General features: G+C 39.5%; 1 protein-coding gene across 3 annotated transcripts in view; it reads left to right on the top strand.

Annotated features, from left to right (window-relative positions):
* Positions 1-19011, top strand: part of C2H1orf87 (chromosome 2 C1orf87 homolog) — a 70747-nt gene extending 51736 nt beyond the window's left edge. For 2 of the 3 annotated variants that reach the window (XM_076564529.1, XM_006974030.4), the window contains exons 9-12: positions 4474-4538; positions 10332-10405; positions 13640-13847; positions 18405-19011. In XM_076564529.1, coding sequence (XP_076420644.1) covers positions 4474-4538; positions 10332-10405; positions 13640-13847; positions 18405-18565 — 508 coding nt within the window. In that variant the 3' untranslated portion in view covers positions 18566-19011. The remainder of the gene's footprint in view (positions 1-4473; positions 4539-10331; positions 10406-13639; positions 13848-18404) is intronic. The other variant, XM_042271439.2, reaches the window with a different exon arrangement.
* Positions 19012-21137: the final 2126 nt, after the last annotated feature.

Below are 21137 nucleotides of genomic sequence, written 5' to 3'. Positions count from 1 at the left end.
AAAAGCATTAAAGATAATTGGATAAAACCATGAAAAACTTGGAGAAGTATGGGTGATTTCAAGGAACCTGCAACTTCTCAAGGAGAATTAAAGTCACTAGGAATCAAAAAATAATAATAAATATACAAAAGGAACACAGGAGAAAAATCTAATATATTATGTCAAACTTAAGGAACTCCTACAGAATCTACCCAAAAATAACTAAGGAAAAAAGACAGAGACTATTACACATATGGCTAGAGTGGAGACTCAACCTAAAGTGACTTGGCATCATTGGAAATTAGGAACAAAATAGAGAAATAAAATAAAATGAAAAACAAAGACTTAACTATAGTAGCCCTTTTCTTTACTTCTGATATAACAAAAAACTCTAAATTTCTCTGCTGTATTTTTAAGTATATTTAGCTGAAAGCATTAGAGACTGAAAATCCAAAATCAAGTGGCTTCATCACCCTGGCCTCTGGTAAGAACCTCTATGCTTGAGTCACAACATAACAGATGGCATTATGGCAGAAATAGATGCAAATGCAGAGACTGCATGGCAGGACAGAAAGCCATTGAGTTGGAAGAGCAATGTTGTTATTTTTATAACAACTAATTGTAGGGGAATTTACCAGAATCCCTTGAGGACTACATTAATCTCTTCCAAGGGTAACAGTCCTAGTGTCTAATAACTTTCCTCTAGACTCCACCTCACAAGGATTTTACCACCTCAATATTGTTATGCTGCGGAATGAAGGTCTAGTATATAAGCCCTTAGGTGACCCACACAAGCCATACCCAAAGGTTTGCACCAACTGAAGAAACTTTACAGAGCTGGTGAGAAAGAGCCTCTTGATACAAATTGAAAGAACTCAATCTAAGCTAAATTAAGAAAAAGAATGTACCCATGTGTTTGTATATTACAATGAGAATTTGTATTATAAAGACAAACAATTTGTCAAAGATCTTTACTGAAAAATAAAATAAGGGGGAAATTAATTATTAAGGAATAAAATCAGATTTCCACAATAGTTAGTATTAGTAGACACTGAAAGAATGTCCATAATTTCAAAGTGAAAAATACGGATAAGAAAATAAGTTCTATGACCTGCTCACTTGTGAAGCTAGAGTCAGATTCATTAGCCTGTGTCTCAGAGTAAGTAGTTTACATGTCTTACATAATGGTTGTCTCCATGAAAGGAAATAATGAATAAAAGGTACCAAGAACACTCTCTGAAATCTATTGAGGTGAAAAATACAGTTGAATTTGGAACATGTTGTTGCTGTTTGTGAAAGAGTATCATGTAGCACAGGCTGGTCTGGAACTTGCTATGTGTCTGAGGATGACTTTGAACTCCTGATGATTTGTTCCTACCTCCCAAGTGTCATCATCACAGGTACAAAGCACTATGCTCCCTAGAGATCAAACTTAGGACTTCATGCCTGCTAAGCAACCTCTCTACCCACTTAGCTACACCCCCAGCCTGGAAATGGAATGTGAAACCAAGTCTTCCTGAATAGAGAATCAGGGTCAAAGTCTTTGTCCTCTAGCTGGAAGGTGAAAGCTTGGTACATACTTTTGTTACTACAATTACTAGTGCCTGTTATTACAATGGGAACCTATTCTTATATTTGAATTGAATGGTTCTTTGAAGGTCTAGAACTGTAAGAGATAAAGAAAAGGGAAACATTTAGTAAAATAATCTTAAGAAATGTATTGATCACGTAAGTCGTATATGCTTTTTATATCAGACATGCCCAAGTTGTATACTTAGGACCATTTGCCACCGTCTCCTCCCCTTATTCTCAGTATATAATCAAGAAAAAGTGGAAAACTTCTAACAGTATTTTATCTGGGGCCTTGTCTCCTACATTTTTTCTGTTTATGTACTCATTACTCATCAGTGTGTGTGTGTGTATGTGTGTGTGTGTGTGTAGAGATCAGAGGAAACATTTTTAGGAATCAATTCTCTTCTTCTACAGTGGATTATTGGGATCAAATTCAGGTTATTGGGCTCATACTGCAAGGTCCTTTATTCACTGAGCCATCTCTCTGGTCCTTCTCTTCTTTTGGTATCTGGTAGAACTTGACCTGATATTTCTTCACAGCTCTGAAAAATAAATGGAAGACAGTCTGTGACTATCAGTAGATCTACACTCTTGGTTGTGTTTTATTGCCAAAAGTTTAGAAGATGGTCTAAGCATATTCCTGCTCTTCATAATAGTGTCTACAAAGAAACAGTGAAGAAAATTAAAGCATGAATCCATTGCAGTCTATTTTGCAGACCTGAGCTAATATCTGATGCTTGAATGACTATTATCCCATGAGAGCTTCTTTTCTCCAGCTTCTCTTTACCATACTAGACCTGATACAGTCACCTTGTTTTCTGGTGGCATCATTGCACATTATGCCTTATCCCCTTTTCACATGGCGCTCTGGAGGCCACATGTTTAAATCTATTAGAATACACATGCTGATCAAAGAATGCTTCTGACATGTGACCCATGTATAGGAAAAGATTTATGAGGTATAAGCAAAACAAACTGGTTTTATAGTTAACATATCACTTCTATTTAAAGAGAATAAAAATATATGGCATTAGAACTCCTTGAGAAAACCCAAGACACATTTTTGCCAACTTCTCCATCTCAGTTGGTCTTCTGCTGGGTGGGCTAGCAACAAAACTCTCCGTTTACAGTTTGTTTGTGAGCAGCAGATGCTGTCTTTCACCAACGTGAGCAAAGGTCAATGTCTTCATTTTTTCCCCTCATTTTAATAGTTCTTTGAGAACTTCATATAGTGCATATTGATCATATTCACTTCATTCCCTAATTCATTCTAGATTTATTCCCTCATCCCACCCACCCACCCATGTCCTGTCTTTGGCTGTATGGAGTTTTAATTATGCTGCCTATGTATTCTTGAATGTGTAGCCTTCACTGAAGCTTGGCCAAAACACCAGGGATCTTACTCTTAAAATAACTGGCTCTCCCTCTACAGAAACTATCAACTGCCAACAACTACCTCATTAGGGAGTGGGACTTTATGCCTCTGCTCCCCTCCATGCTAGGACGTTTTTCCACTTGAACTTGTGCAGGTCTTTCTTGTGCATGCTATTATAACTCCTGTGAATTTATATGTGCACCCGCTCTGTTGTACCTACAAAACAGTTTCCTTTCAGTCAGCCACCATCTCTGGATCTCACAATCTTTCTAATTCCTCTTCCACAATGATCACTGGACCGGGGGTGGGAGGTGGGGGGGTGTAGCACAGATGTATCATTTAGGACTGTATAGTTGGCAGTCTCTTATTCTATGCACCTTGACCAATTGTGAGTGTCTGTATTAATAACATGAAACAACTCACAATATTAGAGGAAAATAAAAATCACAGAGGACCAGAAACAAATTTCATGACAGAGATAGAAGCAAGAGAAAGAGGCAGGAGAGAAAAGGGAATAAGGAAATTCATAGATAGGTGGGTCACAGCCTTAGCTGAACAGGATACAGATATTTGACTATAGTCCTAACCACGCTATATCAAAAAGGCACCTATTACTGCCAGAGAAATGTACTTATATAACATATAAATGGGTGCTAGGCAAGAAAGTATGAATGATTTCCACTGCCAAAGCTTTGCTGGACTATCTTAAGCTTTAGATAACTGATTTTTCAGTTGTGACATATTATTACCCAATACATTTCTTCTTGGGAATTCATGAAATGTTATCTAAGCCCAGGACATGTAACTATCCTCCTTCTATGTTTGTTCTGTGTTGCAAATCTTTCCACGGTCATGGCAGCAAAAAGGGACATCTCTGATAGCCACTTGAAATGAAGATTCCATGCCCAATTTAATTTATGTTACTGATAGACAAATGCATAAGATTGTGCGGTGGCAAAGAGGGCAGAATGGTGCTAACACAGACAGGTCATGGACTTCATCGTTTTCCTATGTAACAATGCAAAAACCAGCTAGTCATGTTTTTATTTCTATCAGAATAGTAATCAATTTCATGGCTTCAGTTGATTGTGACATTGGCCAGATTTTCTCATAGTTGCCTGGTCTCTGGATGCCCTTGACAGCAGACCCCAGTCCCCAGTCTGTTGGCTTTGCAGTAATTTGTTGGATTTCTAACCCAGGGTCCACTATTAGGTGTTTGTTTGTAGACAAGGTGTCACTGTACAGTTTAGGCTGGCCTTAAGCCCCTGATCCTCCTGCCTTAGCCATGCTCCCTACCCCTGATATTCTGAGATGGATAGCCTAGGCCACCACACTCAGTTCTCACTGTAACCCTGAGGGCATCTAATTCCCTGTACCGAAGTCCTTTCTAGTAGATATACCTAAAGTAATTTTTGTTTCCTGCACGGATATCAAAACCGCTTTCAGTATTGCTGCCAACCAAGAAAACTCAGCTTCGCTGTGCATGCTTCCAAGGTAAAGGTGCATTACTACTCATCACTCAGAGTCTGTCTCCTTTTCTTACACAGGTGGCGGAATTTTGTTAAGTGGCTAAACAGGGCTTCTTCTGAGTTGTTGTGTGATGTGCCTGTAGGTGAGTACTGCTCTTTTTTGTTACTCAGCCAACCTAGCTGTTTTTTTTTTGTTTGTTTGTTTTTTTGTTTTGTTTTTGTTTTTGTTTTTTTTGTTTCTCGACACAGGGTTTCTCTGTGTAGCTTTGTGCCTTTCCTGGAACTCACTTGGTAGCCCAGGCTGGCCTCAAACTCGCAGAGATTCGCCTGCCTCTGCCTCCCAAGTGCTGGGATTAAAGGTGTGCGCCACCACCACCCGCCTAGCTGGGTTTTATCTCATTCTTCCCAAAAATACTCAGCAAAGGAACAGTAAGACTGAAAATTTCCTTAAAAATCATTCTTTTAGGTGAGTTGGATGATTAAAGGTATGATTCCTCAAGCTCTGTATTTCACTTTCTGTGGTAACCCTTGGATATGAATCTAGCACACTTGCACGGGAAGGTGGAATTGTTGGCTTAAATTTCAGATGCAGTCTCTTTAATCTAGCAGTCCTTCAGGTTAGTGTCTACTTAGCTAATAAATCATCAAATATCATATACAAATACATATATCAAATATACATATGCGAGTATATAGATATATGTTTAGTGCAGCAAGGAAAAGATCCTTCAGTGGCTATTTAATTGAATTACAGTACAACTGGCAGATTAAATTGTGGAGTTTTAAAACGATACAACTGGGCTGCTACATAATGGTTTCCAGGACATATTATTAAGTGAGATTTTAAAGATGAACATGGCAAAATATTTAGCAATTAGTAAGTTTAAATATGACAGGTGAAAAATATATGCATTTGTATTAATGTGTTGTTATGATTTCTCTACTTAAACATTCACTAACTACTGTGAATCACAGTGAAAGGTACCAAGTATGTATGGTGTGGTGTGTGGTGGATGATTATATAAGTCTATATCCAAGTGAGCAGGGGAAACATGGAAATAGGTATAGGGCATTAGTCATATAAAGATCAGAGGCTAAAAAAGTTGAAAAAAGTATGAAGAATATATTCATGATTTTGGCCTCTATAACAAATTCTTATAATCTTGGGACTTTAAAAAGTAGAAAATGTTTCAGTCATAGCTCTGAAGTCTGTAAATATTAAATCTAAGTATCATCGAGGGCCATAGTCCCTCTGAAGTCTCTAGGGAAGAGTCTCTGGTTGCTTCTTCCAGCTTCTAGTAGGCCCAGGCCTTCCTTAGCCTATTACATATGACCCTGTTGTCTGCCCACATCTTCCCTTGGCCTTCTTCTATTTCCTTTGTGTCTCTGTATCCTGCGTCCTTCTCCTTTCTCTTATAAAGAAAGAGCTAAGCTGTTGTCAACTTGATTGTATCTATAAAGACTGTTTCCATATAAGACAAACTCACAGATGCCGGTGGGTAGGAAATGAACATATAACTTGAGGGAGAGGACATAATTTGATGCTTTGCTTTGACAAAGTCCAGACCTTAGTGACTAACAAACTTTCCAACCCTTGGGGCTGGAGAAAGCATACTATAGATTGGCGTAGTATATCAAAAATCTAGAAGTCAGTATCCTGACACACCTGGTCAAGTATTTCTAAAGAAAAAAAATCAAGGAACTAGAGAAAGCATTCCCCAGGACATCTGATGAAGCTGGGTCTTAAGTGCCACATAGTTTTGAAGGTTGATGTACTTGTGTTTCAAAAAGAATACCATCTTATAATGCTGAGACCACTAAATGGGTGTCCTGTGCCTGTGGATTCACATATAACTCCCGTTGAGAATGATGAACAGCATAATAGCTCTGCCCTTCCTCAGCACCAGATGAATGCTCACTATATCCTCAGGGGACTTTTCCTCTGCATCCTTGGCCCTCTCTGTCCAGAGGCCCTTCACTTTTAAGATCACCGGTGAGATTGTGTTGGTACATACCCAAACAGGCTCAGTTTCATAATCACATTTTTTAGGCCCTATCTCAAAATACAGTCACATTCCAAGCTATCCAGCATTAGAGTATCAATGCAGAATTGCTGCAGAGACGCAATCCATCTGTAGCATGTGTCACAGACGAAGTACTGGTTTTGTAGCTGAGTGATAACCCTATATTAGTGTATTTCCTTTGCTGCACTCTGACTTATTTTATCATCTTTAAAATGGAGAGAAAGAAAGAGGGAGAATAGGAGAGTACATGTGCTAGGGAGATAGATTCTACTAGGTGTGCAGAGAGACTTGAATCTAACAAAGAAAACAGAATATTAGTCACTGTAGAGCAGCAAGGAAGATGGGAGGATTGCCATTGTTGCATTGTGTTATGGACACATGCTTATTGACCATTAATGTGATGGGCCTTTTCCATTTCTAGATCACTGGATCTGTTTTGAAGTTTGATGTCCAGCTTGGAACCAGGAAAGATGGTGGTTAAGAAATTGTTAGAGGTTTAGATTAACTAGAACAAGCTCTGAGTTAGAACTGGATCTCAACCTACCAAACCACAGTGGACTGGACTGGTAGTTGAGTGGTTCTACAAAGCAAAATGTAGTTTCTATCACGAAAAGGGGAAAAGGAAGAAGAGAATCTCCAGGAATGAGTAAAGGCTGGAAGCTAAACAAACAGAAGGTGACTTACAGCCACCTCTGGTATTTAGCAGACATTTGAGATTTTCATCTTCTTTGTTAGGCCATCTGTTGAATAGAGATAATTTCCACCTCGAAGAGTTGTTCTTTAGATGATGTGGGAAATGCCTGCCATTGATAAACACTTGATGTGTGTTAGTTTGCTGGTCACACAAGCTTCACTCATTAGAGCCCATGAGTCCAGAGGCTTTTACTTCAGCCGAATACCCCCAAACTTGTTCCATTTTATAATCACCTAGAGAATACTTTTCAAAAGTACTATGGTGGGTTCTCCTCAGCTGAAATCAGGATTTAATTGGTCTTGTGAGTCATTTGTGCAATGGCCATTTTTTGTTGTTGTTGTTGTTGTTTTGTTTTTTTAAGACAGGGTTTCTCTGTGTAGTTTTGGTGCCTGTCCTGGATCTCGCTCTGTAGACCAGGCTAGTCTCTAACTCACAGAGATCTGCCTGGCTCTTTGTCCCAAGTGTTGGGATTAAAGGCATGCACCACCACTGCCTGGCTCACAATCGTCATTTTTTAAGCCCCCCAAGTTGGGCTAATATACAGCACCAAAGAGTACTGATTTCAGTAGTCAGTGAGAGCAAACAGGAGAGGTTGACTATATATAAGAATATCACAATCTCCCAGCAGCCTTATGCATTCTGGTCCTTCCCATGCTTGGAAACTTCTAGAAGCCAGTGGGGTTGATTTCCCCCAGTGCAAATCTTCCACTGGCTGACTAGACAGATGGTTCTCATTTACCCTTCCCGCTGTGTTGAGGAGAAGTAGAAAAAGAGATCTCCAGCCCAGGTCTTTCAAACAATGTTTACATATGCAAGTGATTACCTTTGTATATGCCATCAGATATGACAAAGGAAAGCAGTGCTTAAAAGAAATCAAGTAAACTTTTTGTATATTCTCCTAAGGAAACACTGAAAGGCTCAGACAGCAAGCAAGAGCTAGACAGAGACAAATCTAGGTTCTAAGTCGTATTCTAAGAAGTGCCATGTATTAACTTGTGCCCAGGAAAAGGTTTGGCATGCTGTATGGTAAATCCTTTCCTGTAGGGAAATGAGGTTTTGCCTAATGTTAAACATCTTCTCTTGTTGAGTATTTTACATAAATGATTTTAACCTTATGGTATTACTGCAAGTTCCTAGATTTGCACAAATGAAAGAAGTGGTCCAAAAGTTCACAGTTGGTAAAAGAAAAATACAGGGTTAGTATTTAGGTTTGTATTTAGGTTTGTCTAATGCCATACACGGCAGTTAGAGTCCCTTTAGCTGTCTGTCTCTGTCAGAGTAAGCTGAATGTTTCCCCTTGTAATAAAGAACAAATTCTTTTCTTCCACAAATGTGGTGCAGTGAGCAGATCTCAGTGTGAGTAGGTGTTCATGGGTTCCCATAATAACTTAAATTCTCAACAGATTAATTCAGATTTGCCTCGAAGGGACTGCCATCACAGTCTTCAATAAGCATCTGTCTTAGTTAGGGTTTCTATTGCTATGAAGAGACACCATGACCATGGTAACTCTTATGTGGGAAAACATTTAATTGGGTGGCTTACAAGGCTTACAGTTCAGAGGTTCAGTCCATTATCATCATAGTGGGACATGGTGGTGGCATGCAAGCAAACTTGGTGCTGGAGAAGGAGCTAAGAATTCTATATCTTTTTTTTTTTAATTTTACATCTTGATCCACAGGCAACAGAAAGTGAGCTGAGACACTAGGTGTGATCTGAGCATATGAGACCCCACAGTGACACACTTCCTCCAACAAGGCCATACCTACTCCAACAAAGCCACACCTCCTAATAGTGCCACTCCCTATGAGCTTATGGAAGTCAACTACATTCAAACTACCATCATATCGGTTGAAGTTTATTCTATGGTATCTGGGTAGGTTATAAAGATATATCTGGGTAGGTTACAGATAAAGAAATACAGAGACACATACCTGTTCTCAGAGGATTGAAAAAGGAATTGGAGAAAAGAACTACACATTTAGTGGCTTTATTTTCCAAACTTTATTAAAAGTGCATAGTCATTCATCTATGAGCAAGCACTGAGGACTATTTTCATGCTGGGTGCTGAGGCTTCAGGTGAATATGAAATTTCATTGTTGCATTGTTTTCTCCCTCAACAAATTGAAGAAGAGCTGGAGAAATGGCTCAGTTGGTAAAGTTCTTGCTGTATAAACAGGAGCACCCCAACACCTACGTAAAAGAAAAAGTCAGGCCCAGCAGGGCAGGATATGGCTATAACCACAGGACTGGGAGTGCAGATACAAGAAGGACTCTGGAGCTTGCTGGGCAGTCAGTCTAACTCATCGGTGAGCTCTAGATTCTGCGAGACCCTGTCTCAAAAATAGAAGATGGAGAGTGCCTGAGGAAGATGCCTCTGGCCCCGACACTCACATGTACTCATGTTCATAGTGCACCTACACATATGCGCACACACAAACAAACATGTATACCCATGTGTACTATACATTCATTTGTATTAAAAAACAGTGAGGCCCAACTGAGAACTATTGTATATTTGTTGGTGACTTATTTAAATTTCACTTGGCACTATGTGATAGTCACAGGGATTTAGAGTCCATAAGATCCTCCCTAGGCTGGGGAGGACTGAGCAGAAGGTTGTTCTACATCTAAAGCAAGTTGCCTTTATCCATGAAGGCAGCAGCCTACAGACTGGGAATGGGAAGCATTCACATACCTGTTGGGAAAGGGGGTGCAGTACTTGCATTCTAAGAGGCAGAGTGGCAGGAAGAGGCTGTCAGCCTCACTAAGCTACATAGGCCTTTCTGGTTCAGTGCCTTCCACGGGTTATACTCTGGCTGATCCACACCTCCTCTTTGCGGGCACCATCACCTTGCCTTTGTCCAAATGCTCATCCCTCCAATCATCGATTTGCTTCACTTCCTCCAAGAATCACTCCCCCACCACTTCTACTGCTTCTAAATAAGTTTAAATGTTTTCTTATTTCCATATATTTCCTATCTGTGATATGTATGGTAATTGTGTTGAAGTAATTTGTTTGAGAAACTATTTATCATCCCCTCCCTTATTCTGAAATCCACAAGGTAGAAACCTGGCCTTTTATCCACCAAGTGTCCCCATTGCCTAACACAATGCAAACCACCCAACAGAACCACAGTCTTGCCTTTGTCTCATGGGTATATATATGCTAAATGTGTATGTCAAGTCCAACCCTTCTCTCTCTCTTTTTCTTGTTTAGGAAAGAATGGAAAGGAAACCCCAGGGGACTTGGTTGAAGTTCCTGAGAGACCCCAAAGCAAAACTGAACATGTGGTATGCAGCTGGCATGTGGTGCTCCAGGGAGGGCCTTGAGGACCCCTACCCCATCCTCCTACCTCTTGCTGGCCTGGAAGCCTACCCTCCCCCATGGGTTCTTTATTTCCATCCTACGCCTTGGTGTCAGACTGTCTTAAGGACCTGCTTCACACAGAAAAGGGAGGCAGATCAACTCCTAGAATGGTTTCACTCTCATTCTAGTTAGTATGTGGAAGTCTCTTGCCCTTGCTCATTGATGGGGTTGCCTTATGCCCCAAGCAATTGTTCTTGTAGCCTATGTACAACTGAGCTTCCAAAACTTGTGACCACCAACTGTCATCAGATTAAAGGGTGGTCAGGAGACCATTTTAATATCTTAACTCCAGCTTCCAGAACCAGAAAGTGTGACCTTTCCCCAAGGGATCATTTTTTAAAATGTAACAAGTTCTCTGATTTAAAAAGAAAAACAAGGAAGAAGAAAATAAATATGTAGCAAATGCTTAAAAATCCATCTTGCCAGGCGGTGGTGGCGCATGCCTTTAATCCCAGCACTCGGGAGGCAGAGGCAGGTGGATCTCTGTGAGTTCGAGGCCAGTCTGGTCTCCAAAGCGAGTTCTAGGAAAGGCACAAAGCTACACAGAGAAACCCTGTCTCGAAAAACCAAAAAAAAAAAAATCCATCTTAATATTCTCAGAATTTAGACAGAAGATTTTTGAAGAATTGAAAAGCAGCACGAGTTTTTCTATTGTTGTTTTGAAAAGTCAGGATTAGAACATAATTCATCTCAAAATGATGCGAGGCTTCTTCATGCCCTTCACACATGGAAATAGTTTAGAAAACAGTATCCATTTTGGCAAGCATCTTGCCATAAAGAAAACAACCACAAATGCTTTTCTCCTTGAGTGTTAAGTCTGTCTGTTGTGAATAAGATTGTAAAAAAACACATTTTGCTCTTTTATTTTGCCTCCTGTTGAAGGGTTGTTTTGCATTTCTGTAATAATTGACTCTTCTCACATGCTTGTACAAGTAGCCTTCATTGCCCCACTTTTAGAAAAGGAGATGGAGCAAGGGGTTGATAAAACAACTTTACTACGATACCAGAGAAAATAATCCATCCATATGTCCATTCATTCATTCATTGACATTCATTCAACAAGCATATATTGAGAACCTCTATCAGGCACTAACTAGACCTTTGGGATTTTTCAATAACTGTCTTCTATGACCTTGAGGATCTATCAGTAACTATCTCTAGGCAATAGATACTTAGACAAATATAGTATTCAGTGGTGAGTGCCTAGACAGGCAAATGGGTGACAAAGAATAAACTCTTGCCCATCGTAGGCTGTACAAGAAGGCAGTACAAGAGGCAGGATGTGAGATGTGTCTTGCAAGTGGCATAGGAGCCCAACCATTCCAGGCACAAGCATCAAAAGGGCTTATGTAGCCAATGGAGTGACATTATAAAGAGGTAAAGACGAAAGGAATATCCAGTTGTCAGGTTTTATGTACCTGGAGAAAACGATGCCTATGTAAGACTGAAAGGGATAAGCGGAGAAATAAGCAAAAAGAATGTTAATGTCCCTTGGTCCAAGCAAGGAATTTGGACTTCTCCTAGTAGATAAAAGTGATATAGGGTACATTAGTTACTTGCTCCTTTACTGAGCCTAATTTGGGTTGACACATATGTCTACTTCTCTTTGCCTTTATCAGAGAGTGGGGAAGTATCCAAAGAAATTTAAAAAACAAGTAAATAAAATTGAACTTTTTTGATAAAAACATCCATGTATGTAAGTACATCAAATGAATAGATTTTTCTAAAGCTTTCACCATTTCTAAAGTTGCCTAAAGCTCTAAAAACACATCAGAATAATTGTTTTTTCCTATATGAAAATTTTCTTTGTCCCCAAATTAATTTTATCAAAACAGAATTATTTTCCATTCACCCTGAAAATTTACCAGTTGCCTGTCAACTGTGTCAGTGCGATTTCACACAGTGTTCTAGTATGTCAAACAAAAAAATTCTTCACATTCCCTGGGAGCAACCTCATCCATGTCTGTTATCCAACTCAGAAGCGGGCTTGTTCCAGGCGCTCTTCTGCAGGGGTTTGGGGTGTTCACCCTTTACACATGAGAGGTTTGACATTAGAGAAAGACGGCAAAGCTCCAGATAGCTGAAGGTCAGGGGAATGCAGATGGTACCAATCAGAGGCATTGTTTTATAGCGAGTTATGCACATTTTAGATTGCAATGAACAGAATCAACTCTACTCGCTTAATTAACGGGAAAAACGGCAACTTTTATTGTGTTAATAATGGACAGAAGTGTAACGTAAATGAAATCAAGGAGTCAAACATGAGCAAGCTTCCTTGTCTTTATTGTGAGCTTCATGATCCCTGCCCCCTCTCTGCTGGACAATAGGTGCACTGCTTGTTTTGCATTGGATGCCCAGCCTCAAACCATGCAAATAGAATGGGGTGTTTCTTCCTATAACCACATGGACTGGATAGGCAAGGGGAAAATTTACCCAAAGACCAGAACAGTGCTGATGAGGCCACAGACATTCACCCCTTCTACACACTGAAGCTGTCAGGACGCCTTACTTGGCACCAAGGGGTCTCACTCGCCTATTTCATCATAAAAGCACTTTTGTGTTCTGTAGTGGACATGAGATTAGAATATTGAAGTGATCTAGGTATCACTTGTATGCCCTGCTTATAGTTTGGGGTCTAGTATGAGGCCTGCCCAATTTTACAAAGTCTCTCGTCCTTTCTGAGCTTCCATTTCCTTTGTTAAATTATAATCAGAGAGAAACGTAGGTATTCTTTAAACTTGGCCCACATGCCAAAGGTGACATTATTATTGTGCCGGTCATTCATTCAACACAAAACCTGAGGAGATGGTAGCTTTTCCCAGAAGCCCCTTCCATGTAGATTCCTCTAGCACCCTTTAGAGAATGATGTCAGATCTGTCAGCCTGGTCCCAAGTCCTTTGCCTGTTTCAAAGCAGAAAACTGAACAAAAATGATGATGTCATCTTTCTCAAAGAAACAAAACCTTGCCGTGTTTGCATTCAGCAAAAGCTTGGCAGATAGAGCCCTGTGCTGCCAAATATGTTAGACTCTTCCTTGTTTTCCAAAGGCAGACCTTGCAGTAAATCTTTCTGGTTGTGTGGCCTCGTCTTTAGCCAAGAGTCTGGAGAAGCTCTGGATAGTGAATATGTGCCAGTGAGATGCTTATGTTGTTTTGCTAGAAAACTCCAGAAGAGAATCCATGGCCAGAAAGCCCTACCACTATGACTTCAGCCCCACAAGATCCAGTGGACTCCTTTAAGAACAGGCCATCCTCTCAGCCTGTTTTGAGTCCGGCCATGATGAAGGATGCTGAACAACCTGAGCTCTGGATAGACAGGTTCAGGAAGCTGGAAAATGCCCTCTACTTATGTGACCTGAGCAACACCGGTAAAGTATGAATTCCAAAGCCCACTAACCTATCTCTATTTGTGTTCTAGCCTACACATAAATAGCTGGCTTGTTTTCATTTCATATGTCAATAGTACATTTTATCTAGAAAACAGATGCCTGGCAGAATCTGAAAACACAAAGATATGTTAAAGAATCCCCCACCCCAGGTGACTTAAAATGGTTTTGTGTTTCTTATCCCTGCCTCCACTCTTTCACCCATCAAACACATACTGCATCCTTGTAATTCCCTTAACTCCTTTTTGTTTCCATGATAAACTCCAAACTACTTAGCAAGTCAAAATCAAGGGTCTGTTGACCTGAGATGTCTCAATGTCTCTTGTACCTTTTTTTTTTTTTAGCATTTCTCACACAGTCATAATGGGTCACTTTTTGCCTTTCCTCCCATTTGTCTAAGTCGTCTGTTGGTCTGGTCTCTTTTGCCACAATATTATTTATACTTGAATGTAATCACTATTCTCTGGGGCTTGAGACAGATCTAGGTCAGACTTCATCTGGCTTTGCCAGCTTCTTTAATATCTACCATCATATTTGATATCATGTATTTTTTGCCTGACAGTTCATGTTCTCTCACTAGTAGACTATATTTTTTCTACTGCCTAAAACAAGCATAATATTTTGAACAGTTTTTCTTTAGTTTGGAGAAAATAAATGATTACATGAGCATAAATAACTAAATATAACATGCAAGGTGACATGTACTCATATTGTGCCATGTGAGCACTCAGAGAAAGAAGAATCCTTTTGTGGGATCAGCGAAGGATTTATTAATGTTAAAATGATCACTAAAGGTTGAGTGCAAGTATGCTCTGTAAAAGCACTATATGAAAACAGTGATGTCTTCATTCTCATTGTGTGTTCTTTTTTTATTATTTTGGATTTCTAATATAATTTTAGACTTCCTGAAATATAATTGCATACTATGCCAAGATTTTTAATAATTATGTGAAAGGAGGAAGAAAAAGAAATTTAGAAAAAACTAAAAACTTCACATACAAGATTAAGCTAGCTGAATAATGAAATAATTATTAAAATTGTATTAATGACCCCAGAACTGTGTTAGAGGTTAGAACAGGAAGAAAACAAGAAAGAATGAGTCATGGCTTCTGGCCCCAAGGACAGACTTCTAGGTAAGGTCCAGAGACTCGCAGTAGTTATAGCATTACAAAGGAAAAGTAAAGAGATGATACATAATAAAATTTTATGATTGAAGGAAGGATTGAAAATTAAGTAGTCAAAGAAAACACATCAGGTGCTCAGTTACTATTAAATATGAGAAAGGAGTTCTAATATACTATGTATTTTATATAATCTAAAAAGAAGGAATTTTGGATAATTTCCTAACAAGAAATGAAAAATATTTGAGGTAAATATGCCTACTCCAATTAAATTATGCAAAGTTTATTTTTAGCAGAACATCACATGGTATTCCATAATTATATATCGACTGAAATTGCTAATATAAAAAAGAAAGAGACTTCAACAATTCTCGCTCATATAAACCCTCTTCTTTCTGGGCTCGTTGCATGAGTTGGCTGTTTGAATCCTGGGACTTATGCAGGGACACTTGGCTCGGTCTGGGAGGGGGGAATGGACCTGCCTGGACTGAGTCTACCAGGTCAACCCCGGTCCTCGGGGGAGACCTTGATCTGGAGGAGGTGGGAATGGGGGGTGGGCTGGGGGGAGGGGTGGGCGAGAGGGGGAGAACAGGGGATTCTGTGGCTATTATGTTGAACTGAATGGTGTTGTAAAATAATAATAATAATAATAATAATAAAAATAAAAAAAAATAAAAAAAGAAAGAGACAAGATGCTAAAGGAAACAGCATATAATGTCAATGGAAGTACCAGAAACAGTACTGGGAAGACAGAGCTGGACCTAAAACATGATGTAAGGAATGCTTTAGTGATGTTAACAACTTATTCTAAGTTGAAACCACCTTCTGCAAATGTTAGGAGTTGAGCTCACTCATGACAGGGAAAAGAATGAACAAGACAAACCTGGAAGATGACATTAGGTCATTAGATGCATGGTGAAGTTGAGACTCTACCGTGAATCCTGGGAGCTAGGATAAGGCTTCCTTCTTTACCAGAATCCATCAAAAGTTCAACCAGAGAAGGTCATCAGGAAAGCTGAGATATATCATTTAGGGAAGATTTCTCTGGGGAAGAAGGAAGATTAAAAGGTTATTGAAGCAACCCTGAGCCTAGCTATATACTATGTTGAAAGAAAAGGCATTCCTAAATAAAATGTCAAATCATGATAATGAATGCTGGATCCTAAACTTAGTTGCTAAGAAACTCCCCAAAGATTTGGACCTTTCTCATAGGAATGAAACAGTTTAAGGGGAAAATGTAGTTTTGTTGACTTTAGGGACAGATTCTGATGGCTTTGAGATGCCTTTTTCATGCCCCCTTCACTGTTTATGCCTGTTTTCTCCGTTTCTATGAAATTTGCTCATTGCTCAACAGCCAAAGAATGTATCAGCCAGATCTGGGAACATCTACAACTGTCTTTAATGGGAAAGAGGATTAACTAAGGTCACGCTGTTGGTTCATTAGCCACAGTATTTCACAGACCATGAAGGCCTTTTCTAGATGTGGAGCTGACAACACCTGCTCTGCCCACAGATGACTCACTGTTCTTTATTATGTGCAAGGAGCTAAGTAGGCCAGTGCATTCCCTATCCAGGATCCAGGCAGACCATCCATCATTGAATCAGTGTTTCTGGGAACCTACTGAGCTTATCCTTTAATGGGGGTTGTGAAGAAAATAGCCTTGAAGAGAAGGAACAAGGAATGACAAGTATTCTAAAGAAAGAGCAAATGGTGTGCTAAGAATTCACCCAGTGAACCAAAGTCTAAATAGAAAATATAAAGTCAAAGGGGCAGAATGCCTTAAAGGACATTCTTTCCATGGGCCTGAATATTTCATGCTTTTCCTCTCTTAATTTTTATATTGGCCAGAAAATGAAGGGTTCGTGCTCTTTTTTGCAGAGGAAAAACTCAAGCTCAAAATGATAACATAGGAGCCAATAGGAATTTAAATCTATAATTCAAACCTAGGTCTTCCTGATGTGTCGCTATAGCTAGTACTCAATACATACTAGAAGGAGAATGAGGATTTGCTTATTTTTGATCAAGAGATATAAATTCAAGCCCAGATTCTCAGTTAATGTTTCCTACCATCAAGACTGTTCAAACCAGCTGCCTAAGATGGTGCCTCCTACAATGAGGTGGATCTTCCTATGTCAATGAACAATCCAGAAATCTCAAAGACATGCTTAGGAGCTAAACTGATTTAGATAATTCCTAACTAAGACTCTTCCAGGTTGTATAAAGTTGAAGTTAAAACTGACCAGAACACAGAGATCTTTTTTTGTTTTTGTTTTTGTTTTTTTGAGACATGGTTTCTCTGTGTAGTTTTGATGCCTGACCTGGATCTCGCTCTGTAGACAGGCTGGCCTCGAACTCACAGAGATCTGTCTGGCTCTGCCTCCCAAGTGCTGGGATTAAAGTGTGCACCTCCTTTAATCCTTAAAGACATTGGAAAGCTTTTTTGGGGGGATGAGGCACTTTATGGCATAGATTTCACAGTTCAAAGAACACAATTAACAAATAATATGACCCACATTTAATTTCTTACCCTCATTTCATGTGATATAGTAGTTAACTTTGAGCATCCTTAAGCAAATGATTGAACAACTCTATGACTCAGTTTTTCCCTTTATTAAATTGGTCATGGTAAGAGCCAAATAAATCAATATTGTAAAATGCTTGGAATAGAGCTTGAGATATGGGCTATTTTGTAGGAAAATATTAATTATTGTATTTATTGTTCCACTTCAGTGAATCTTTTGCATAACTTATCTTCCTCATAGTTTGGAGAACTTCCATAGACAACAGAATTATTTCTCTGTATTCTAAGTGCAGCATCTAACACATCTAAGCTTCTAATTCAGGCTTCTGAACCAGTTAGTGATCATTAATGATACTGTGATCCACACTTACAGTCCTCTCTGCAGCCATCACCACACAACCTTCATCATCGAGGTATATGACATATGGGTGACAGAATGCTTGCTGTGCATCCACACTTCTGTCACACAGATTAGTTGGAGAGAGTCACAGGAGAATGTCAGGAAGGAGCAGTTTAATGCCTACATGTTTTGAAACATCCATAGGTACTTTGATAAGAAAAGAAGCCGGGATATTTAGGAATGCTTTTAATAGGTACCCCACTTCCTTAAAAATTTGCCCTTAAATGTATAAGATATAAGAATTGAGCTTAAATTCCTTAGAACATACATGTGGTGTTACTGGACCCATCTGCTTTATTTTACCCCAAAGTCACCTCCTAAGATTTATAAGCATATCCAAGACTCTAAATATTTTAAGTCAATTTAAAGAATCTTAAAGATTTAAAACATTAGTGTTTAGCATCTAAACACTCATTCAGGCTAACATATATCTTTCCTTGATTTTTTCCCTTCCTCATTAAAAAAAAAAAACCTTAATCTACCAATGGCATCACAGGAGTTTTGGAGAAGGAGAGAGCCAGACGCCTCATACACAACTACAATCTCATTTACAACTTGTCCCTGAGTCCTCGGAGAATTGACCAGGCTTTGCGGAGGTTCCGTTCTGGAGAAGATGTCGTCTTGGAGCCAGCGCTGCGGTATTTAAAGGAGCTGTAAGAACAAGCATGCACTGTGAGAGCAATGTTTCGTTCATTTCCCTTTACCTGGACTTATGCTTCTCCTCAGTCTGAGTGCTGGGGTAGAGGCTTTGTTTGTGCTGAGACAAATGTAGCTGTTCTAGAAACTTTTGACTTGGACTTGGCTATGATGAGGAGCCGTTCACAATGATCAAAGAAATCTGACTTTCTCTTCTGATGTAACAAGAGTCTAATCACTTAAAGTGCTTTTCTGTTCTTACAGTGCTTATTATCAATGTGTTTAATATTTTTCTACATTGCCAAAAAACCGGCTTTGTAAGCAACGTGAGTTCATGCATCAAAAAGCATGCAGAATGGTATTGACTCACCAGAATGTCTGATGCAGAGGAGACCTCAATAGATTTTTTTGGGGGGGGAGTTGGTTTTGAGACAGGGTCTAAATATATAGTTCAGATTAACTTTCAACTTGTAATCTTACTGTCTCAGATTCTTGAGGGCTCCAATATATAATTCCCCATGTAGGTAATTAGATCCATATGCTAATCACTATTCTAGGAAGGATTTACTATAAGAAAAATAAAAGTATTGATACTGAACAGTAAGCAGGACAATAATTCCAAGTTAGAGTTTTCTATGTAAGTCCATCATCTTCTCCAGGGCAATGTGATCCGTGTCTCCAAGGATATTTCCCAGAGTCCCTGAGAGAAGTTTCAAGAAAGGATGCCTGGCAGTGGAGCCTGGACCTGTCTTTGGTGCATGGGCTGGCTTTTTGGAGCCTGGGGCCTATGCTGAGACATTTTGCTCAGTCTTGGTGTAGGGAGAAGGGGGCTGGACCTGCCTCAATTGAATCTACCAGGCTGAGCTGAATCCCCAGGGGATACCTTGCCTTGGAGGAGGTGGGGATGGGGGGGTTGATTAGGGGGGAAGCCTGGGGGTGGGAGGAGGGAGGACAGGGGAATCCATGGCTGATATGTAAAATTAAATTAATTATAAAATAAAATAATAATTTAAAAAGATATAATGTTAAAAAAATAAAGGATGCCTGGTATTAGACTTCGGAACATGCTCTGCTCTCTCAGGGTAGAGTTTCTACTAACCACAGAGTTCTATCTTGAACATGCTCTCAGGCTCTTCTCTTCCTAAGTACAACAGAAATAACCATAGGTTCACTGAAGACTTCAGAGATAAGGTGTCCCCAGGACCATCACTAATGTAAACTTATCTGGATGCTGACCTTGAATAGTATGGGAGATAAGATGAGTAAGTTAGACCATGTCAGGAAACAATCAAACAAAATGACCTCTGAGCATGCCATATTGTCCATTTCTAGTGAAGTGTCTCATGATAACATCTCATGAACAAACTTTCAAGAACAAAAGTACCTAGATCCATTAAAATAAACTCATTCATTTTTACCAACTTCACTTCTGGAACTCCTAGACCTGCCTTATAATTCAATAAAGTAAAGACAGGAATAAACTTTCTCATGCTGCCAACATGCCAAGTGAAGAAAATGAGGGTTTAGGTCTAATGGTTCAATACAGCTACTAAGTCCTAGAAAGTTGACACTTCATTTCCCCAAATTTGATATTTCAGTAAGATGTCTCACAGGTCCATTTCACAGACAAAAAAAAAAAAAAAAGCCTTAGAAAAGCGAAGAGTAAGAAAGCTTCAGGCTGTGCTAGTCATTTGCTAGCATTTGCTAGAGAGAAGTGGCTTCCTGTGGGGCTCTGGACCCTGGTAGACTATCTCTGGGTAGGTGGGCAGGAGACACAGCTGGGATACAGGGAGCTCTAAACCTGATTTGAGATTAGATTAATAAACTCAATCATAATTCTCAACAGCAAGAGGTTTTGCCTTGCCCAATATTTTCTATCCCTGTCCAATGGAGTTCTTGATCTGTGGCCTTAGTAACCAACTGATATAAATGGATGGGGCTCATTTTACATCGACTGCCATGCAATCGGTGTTCCCAGAACTGTGTGACTACAGGTGGAGTGTAACCAGTACTCCCATAGTATTGGCTGAATGAATGGGAAATATGGAGGGAAACCATGGCCAGATCATAATCCACACCATCCAAATTACACCCAGAATAGAAGAGGAACAGGCTCTACGAACAGCGAAAAGCCACTCAATACACAGTAGACTTGGCAGCCAGTGTCTTAATCTCCCTGAACTTCAGTTTCTTCATCTACAAGAAGGAAGTAATTGGACTTCCTTTTAAGAGTGTGATAAACACTGGAAGCAATGCCATTTTTACAACTCTTTGCATACAGAAAACATGAACTCTCAAAAAACTGAACAAATGGTCTGTGTGGCATAACAGAGGGGAGTCAGGCCAATACCATACCAAAACAAATTTTTATATGTATTTTGTTATTCTAGTTCCAAATAACGATTGCTTTGGAATCATCTCCTGTCTAGAGTTACTCACTGCTTTACCCCAACATGTATGTGGTATGTGTATGTATGTGTGTGTGTATGCACTGTTTTAAAACAAATGAGACATGACGTAGTATGGGAGGACAGGGAGAGGGTGGATCTATGAAGTGTCACAGGGAGGAATGGGGTATATATGATCAAAATAT

This window comes from Peromyscus maniculatus, chromosome 2 (assembly GCF_049852395.1).
Source record: "Peromyscus maniculatus bairdii isolate BWxNUB_F1_BW_parent chromosome 2, HU_Pman_BW_mat_3.1, whole genome shotgun sequence".
NCBI classification, from domain to species: Eukaryota; Metazoa; Chordata; class Mammalia; order Rodentia; family Cricetidae; genus Peromyscus; species Peromyscus maniculatus.
Note: the sequence above shows the minus strand (reverse complement) of the source record. Positions and strands in the feature narration are given on the sequence as shown.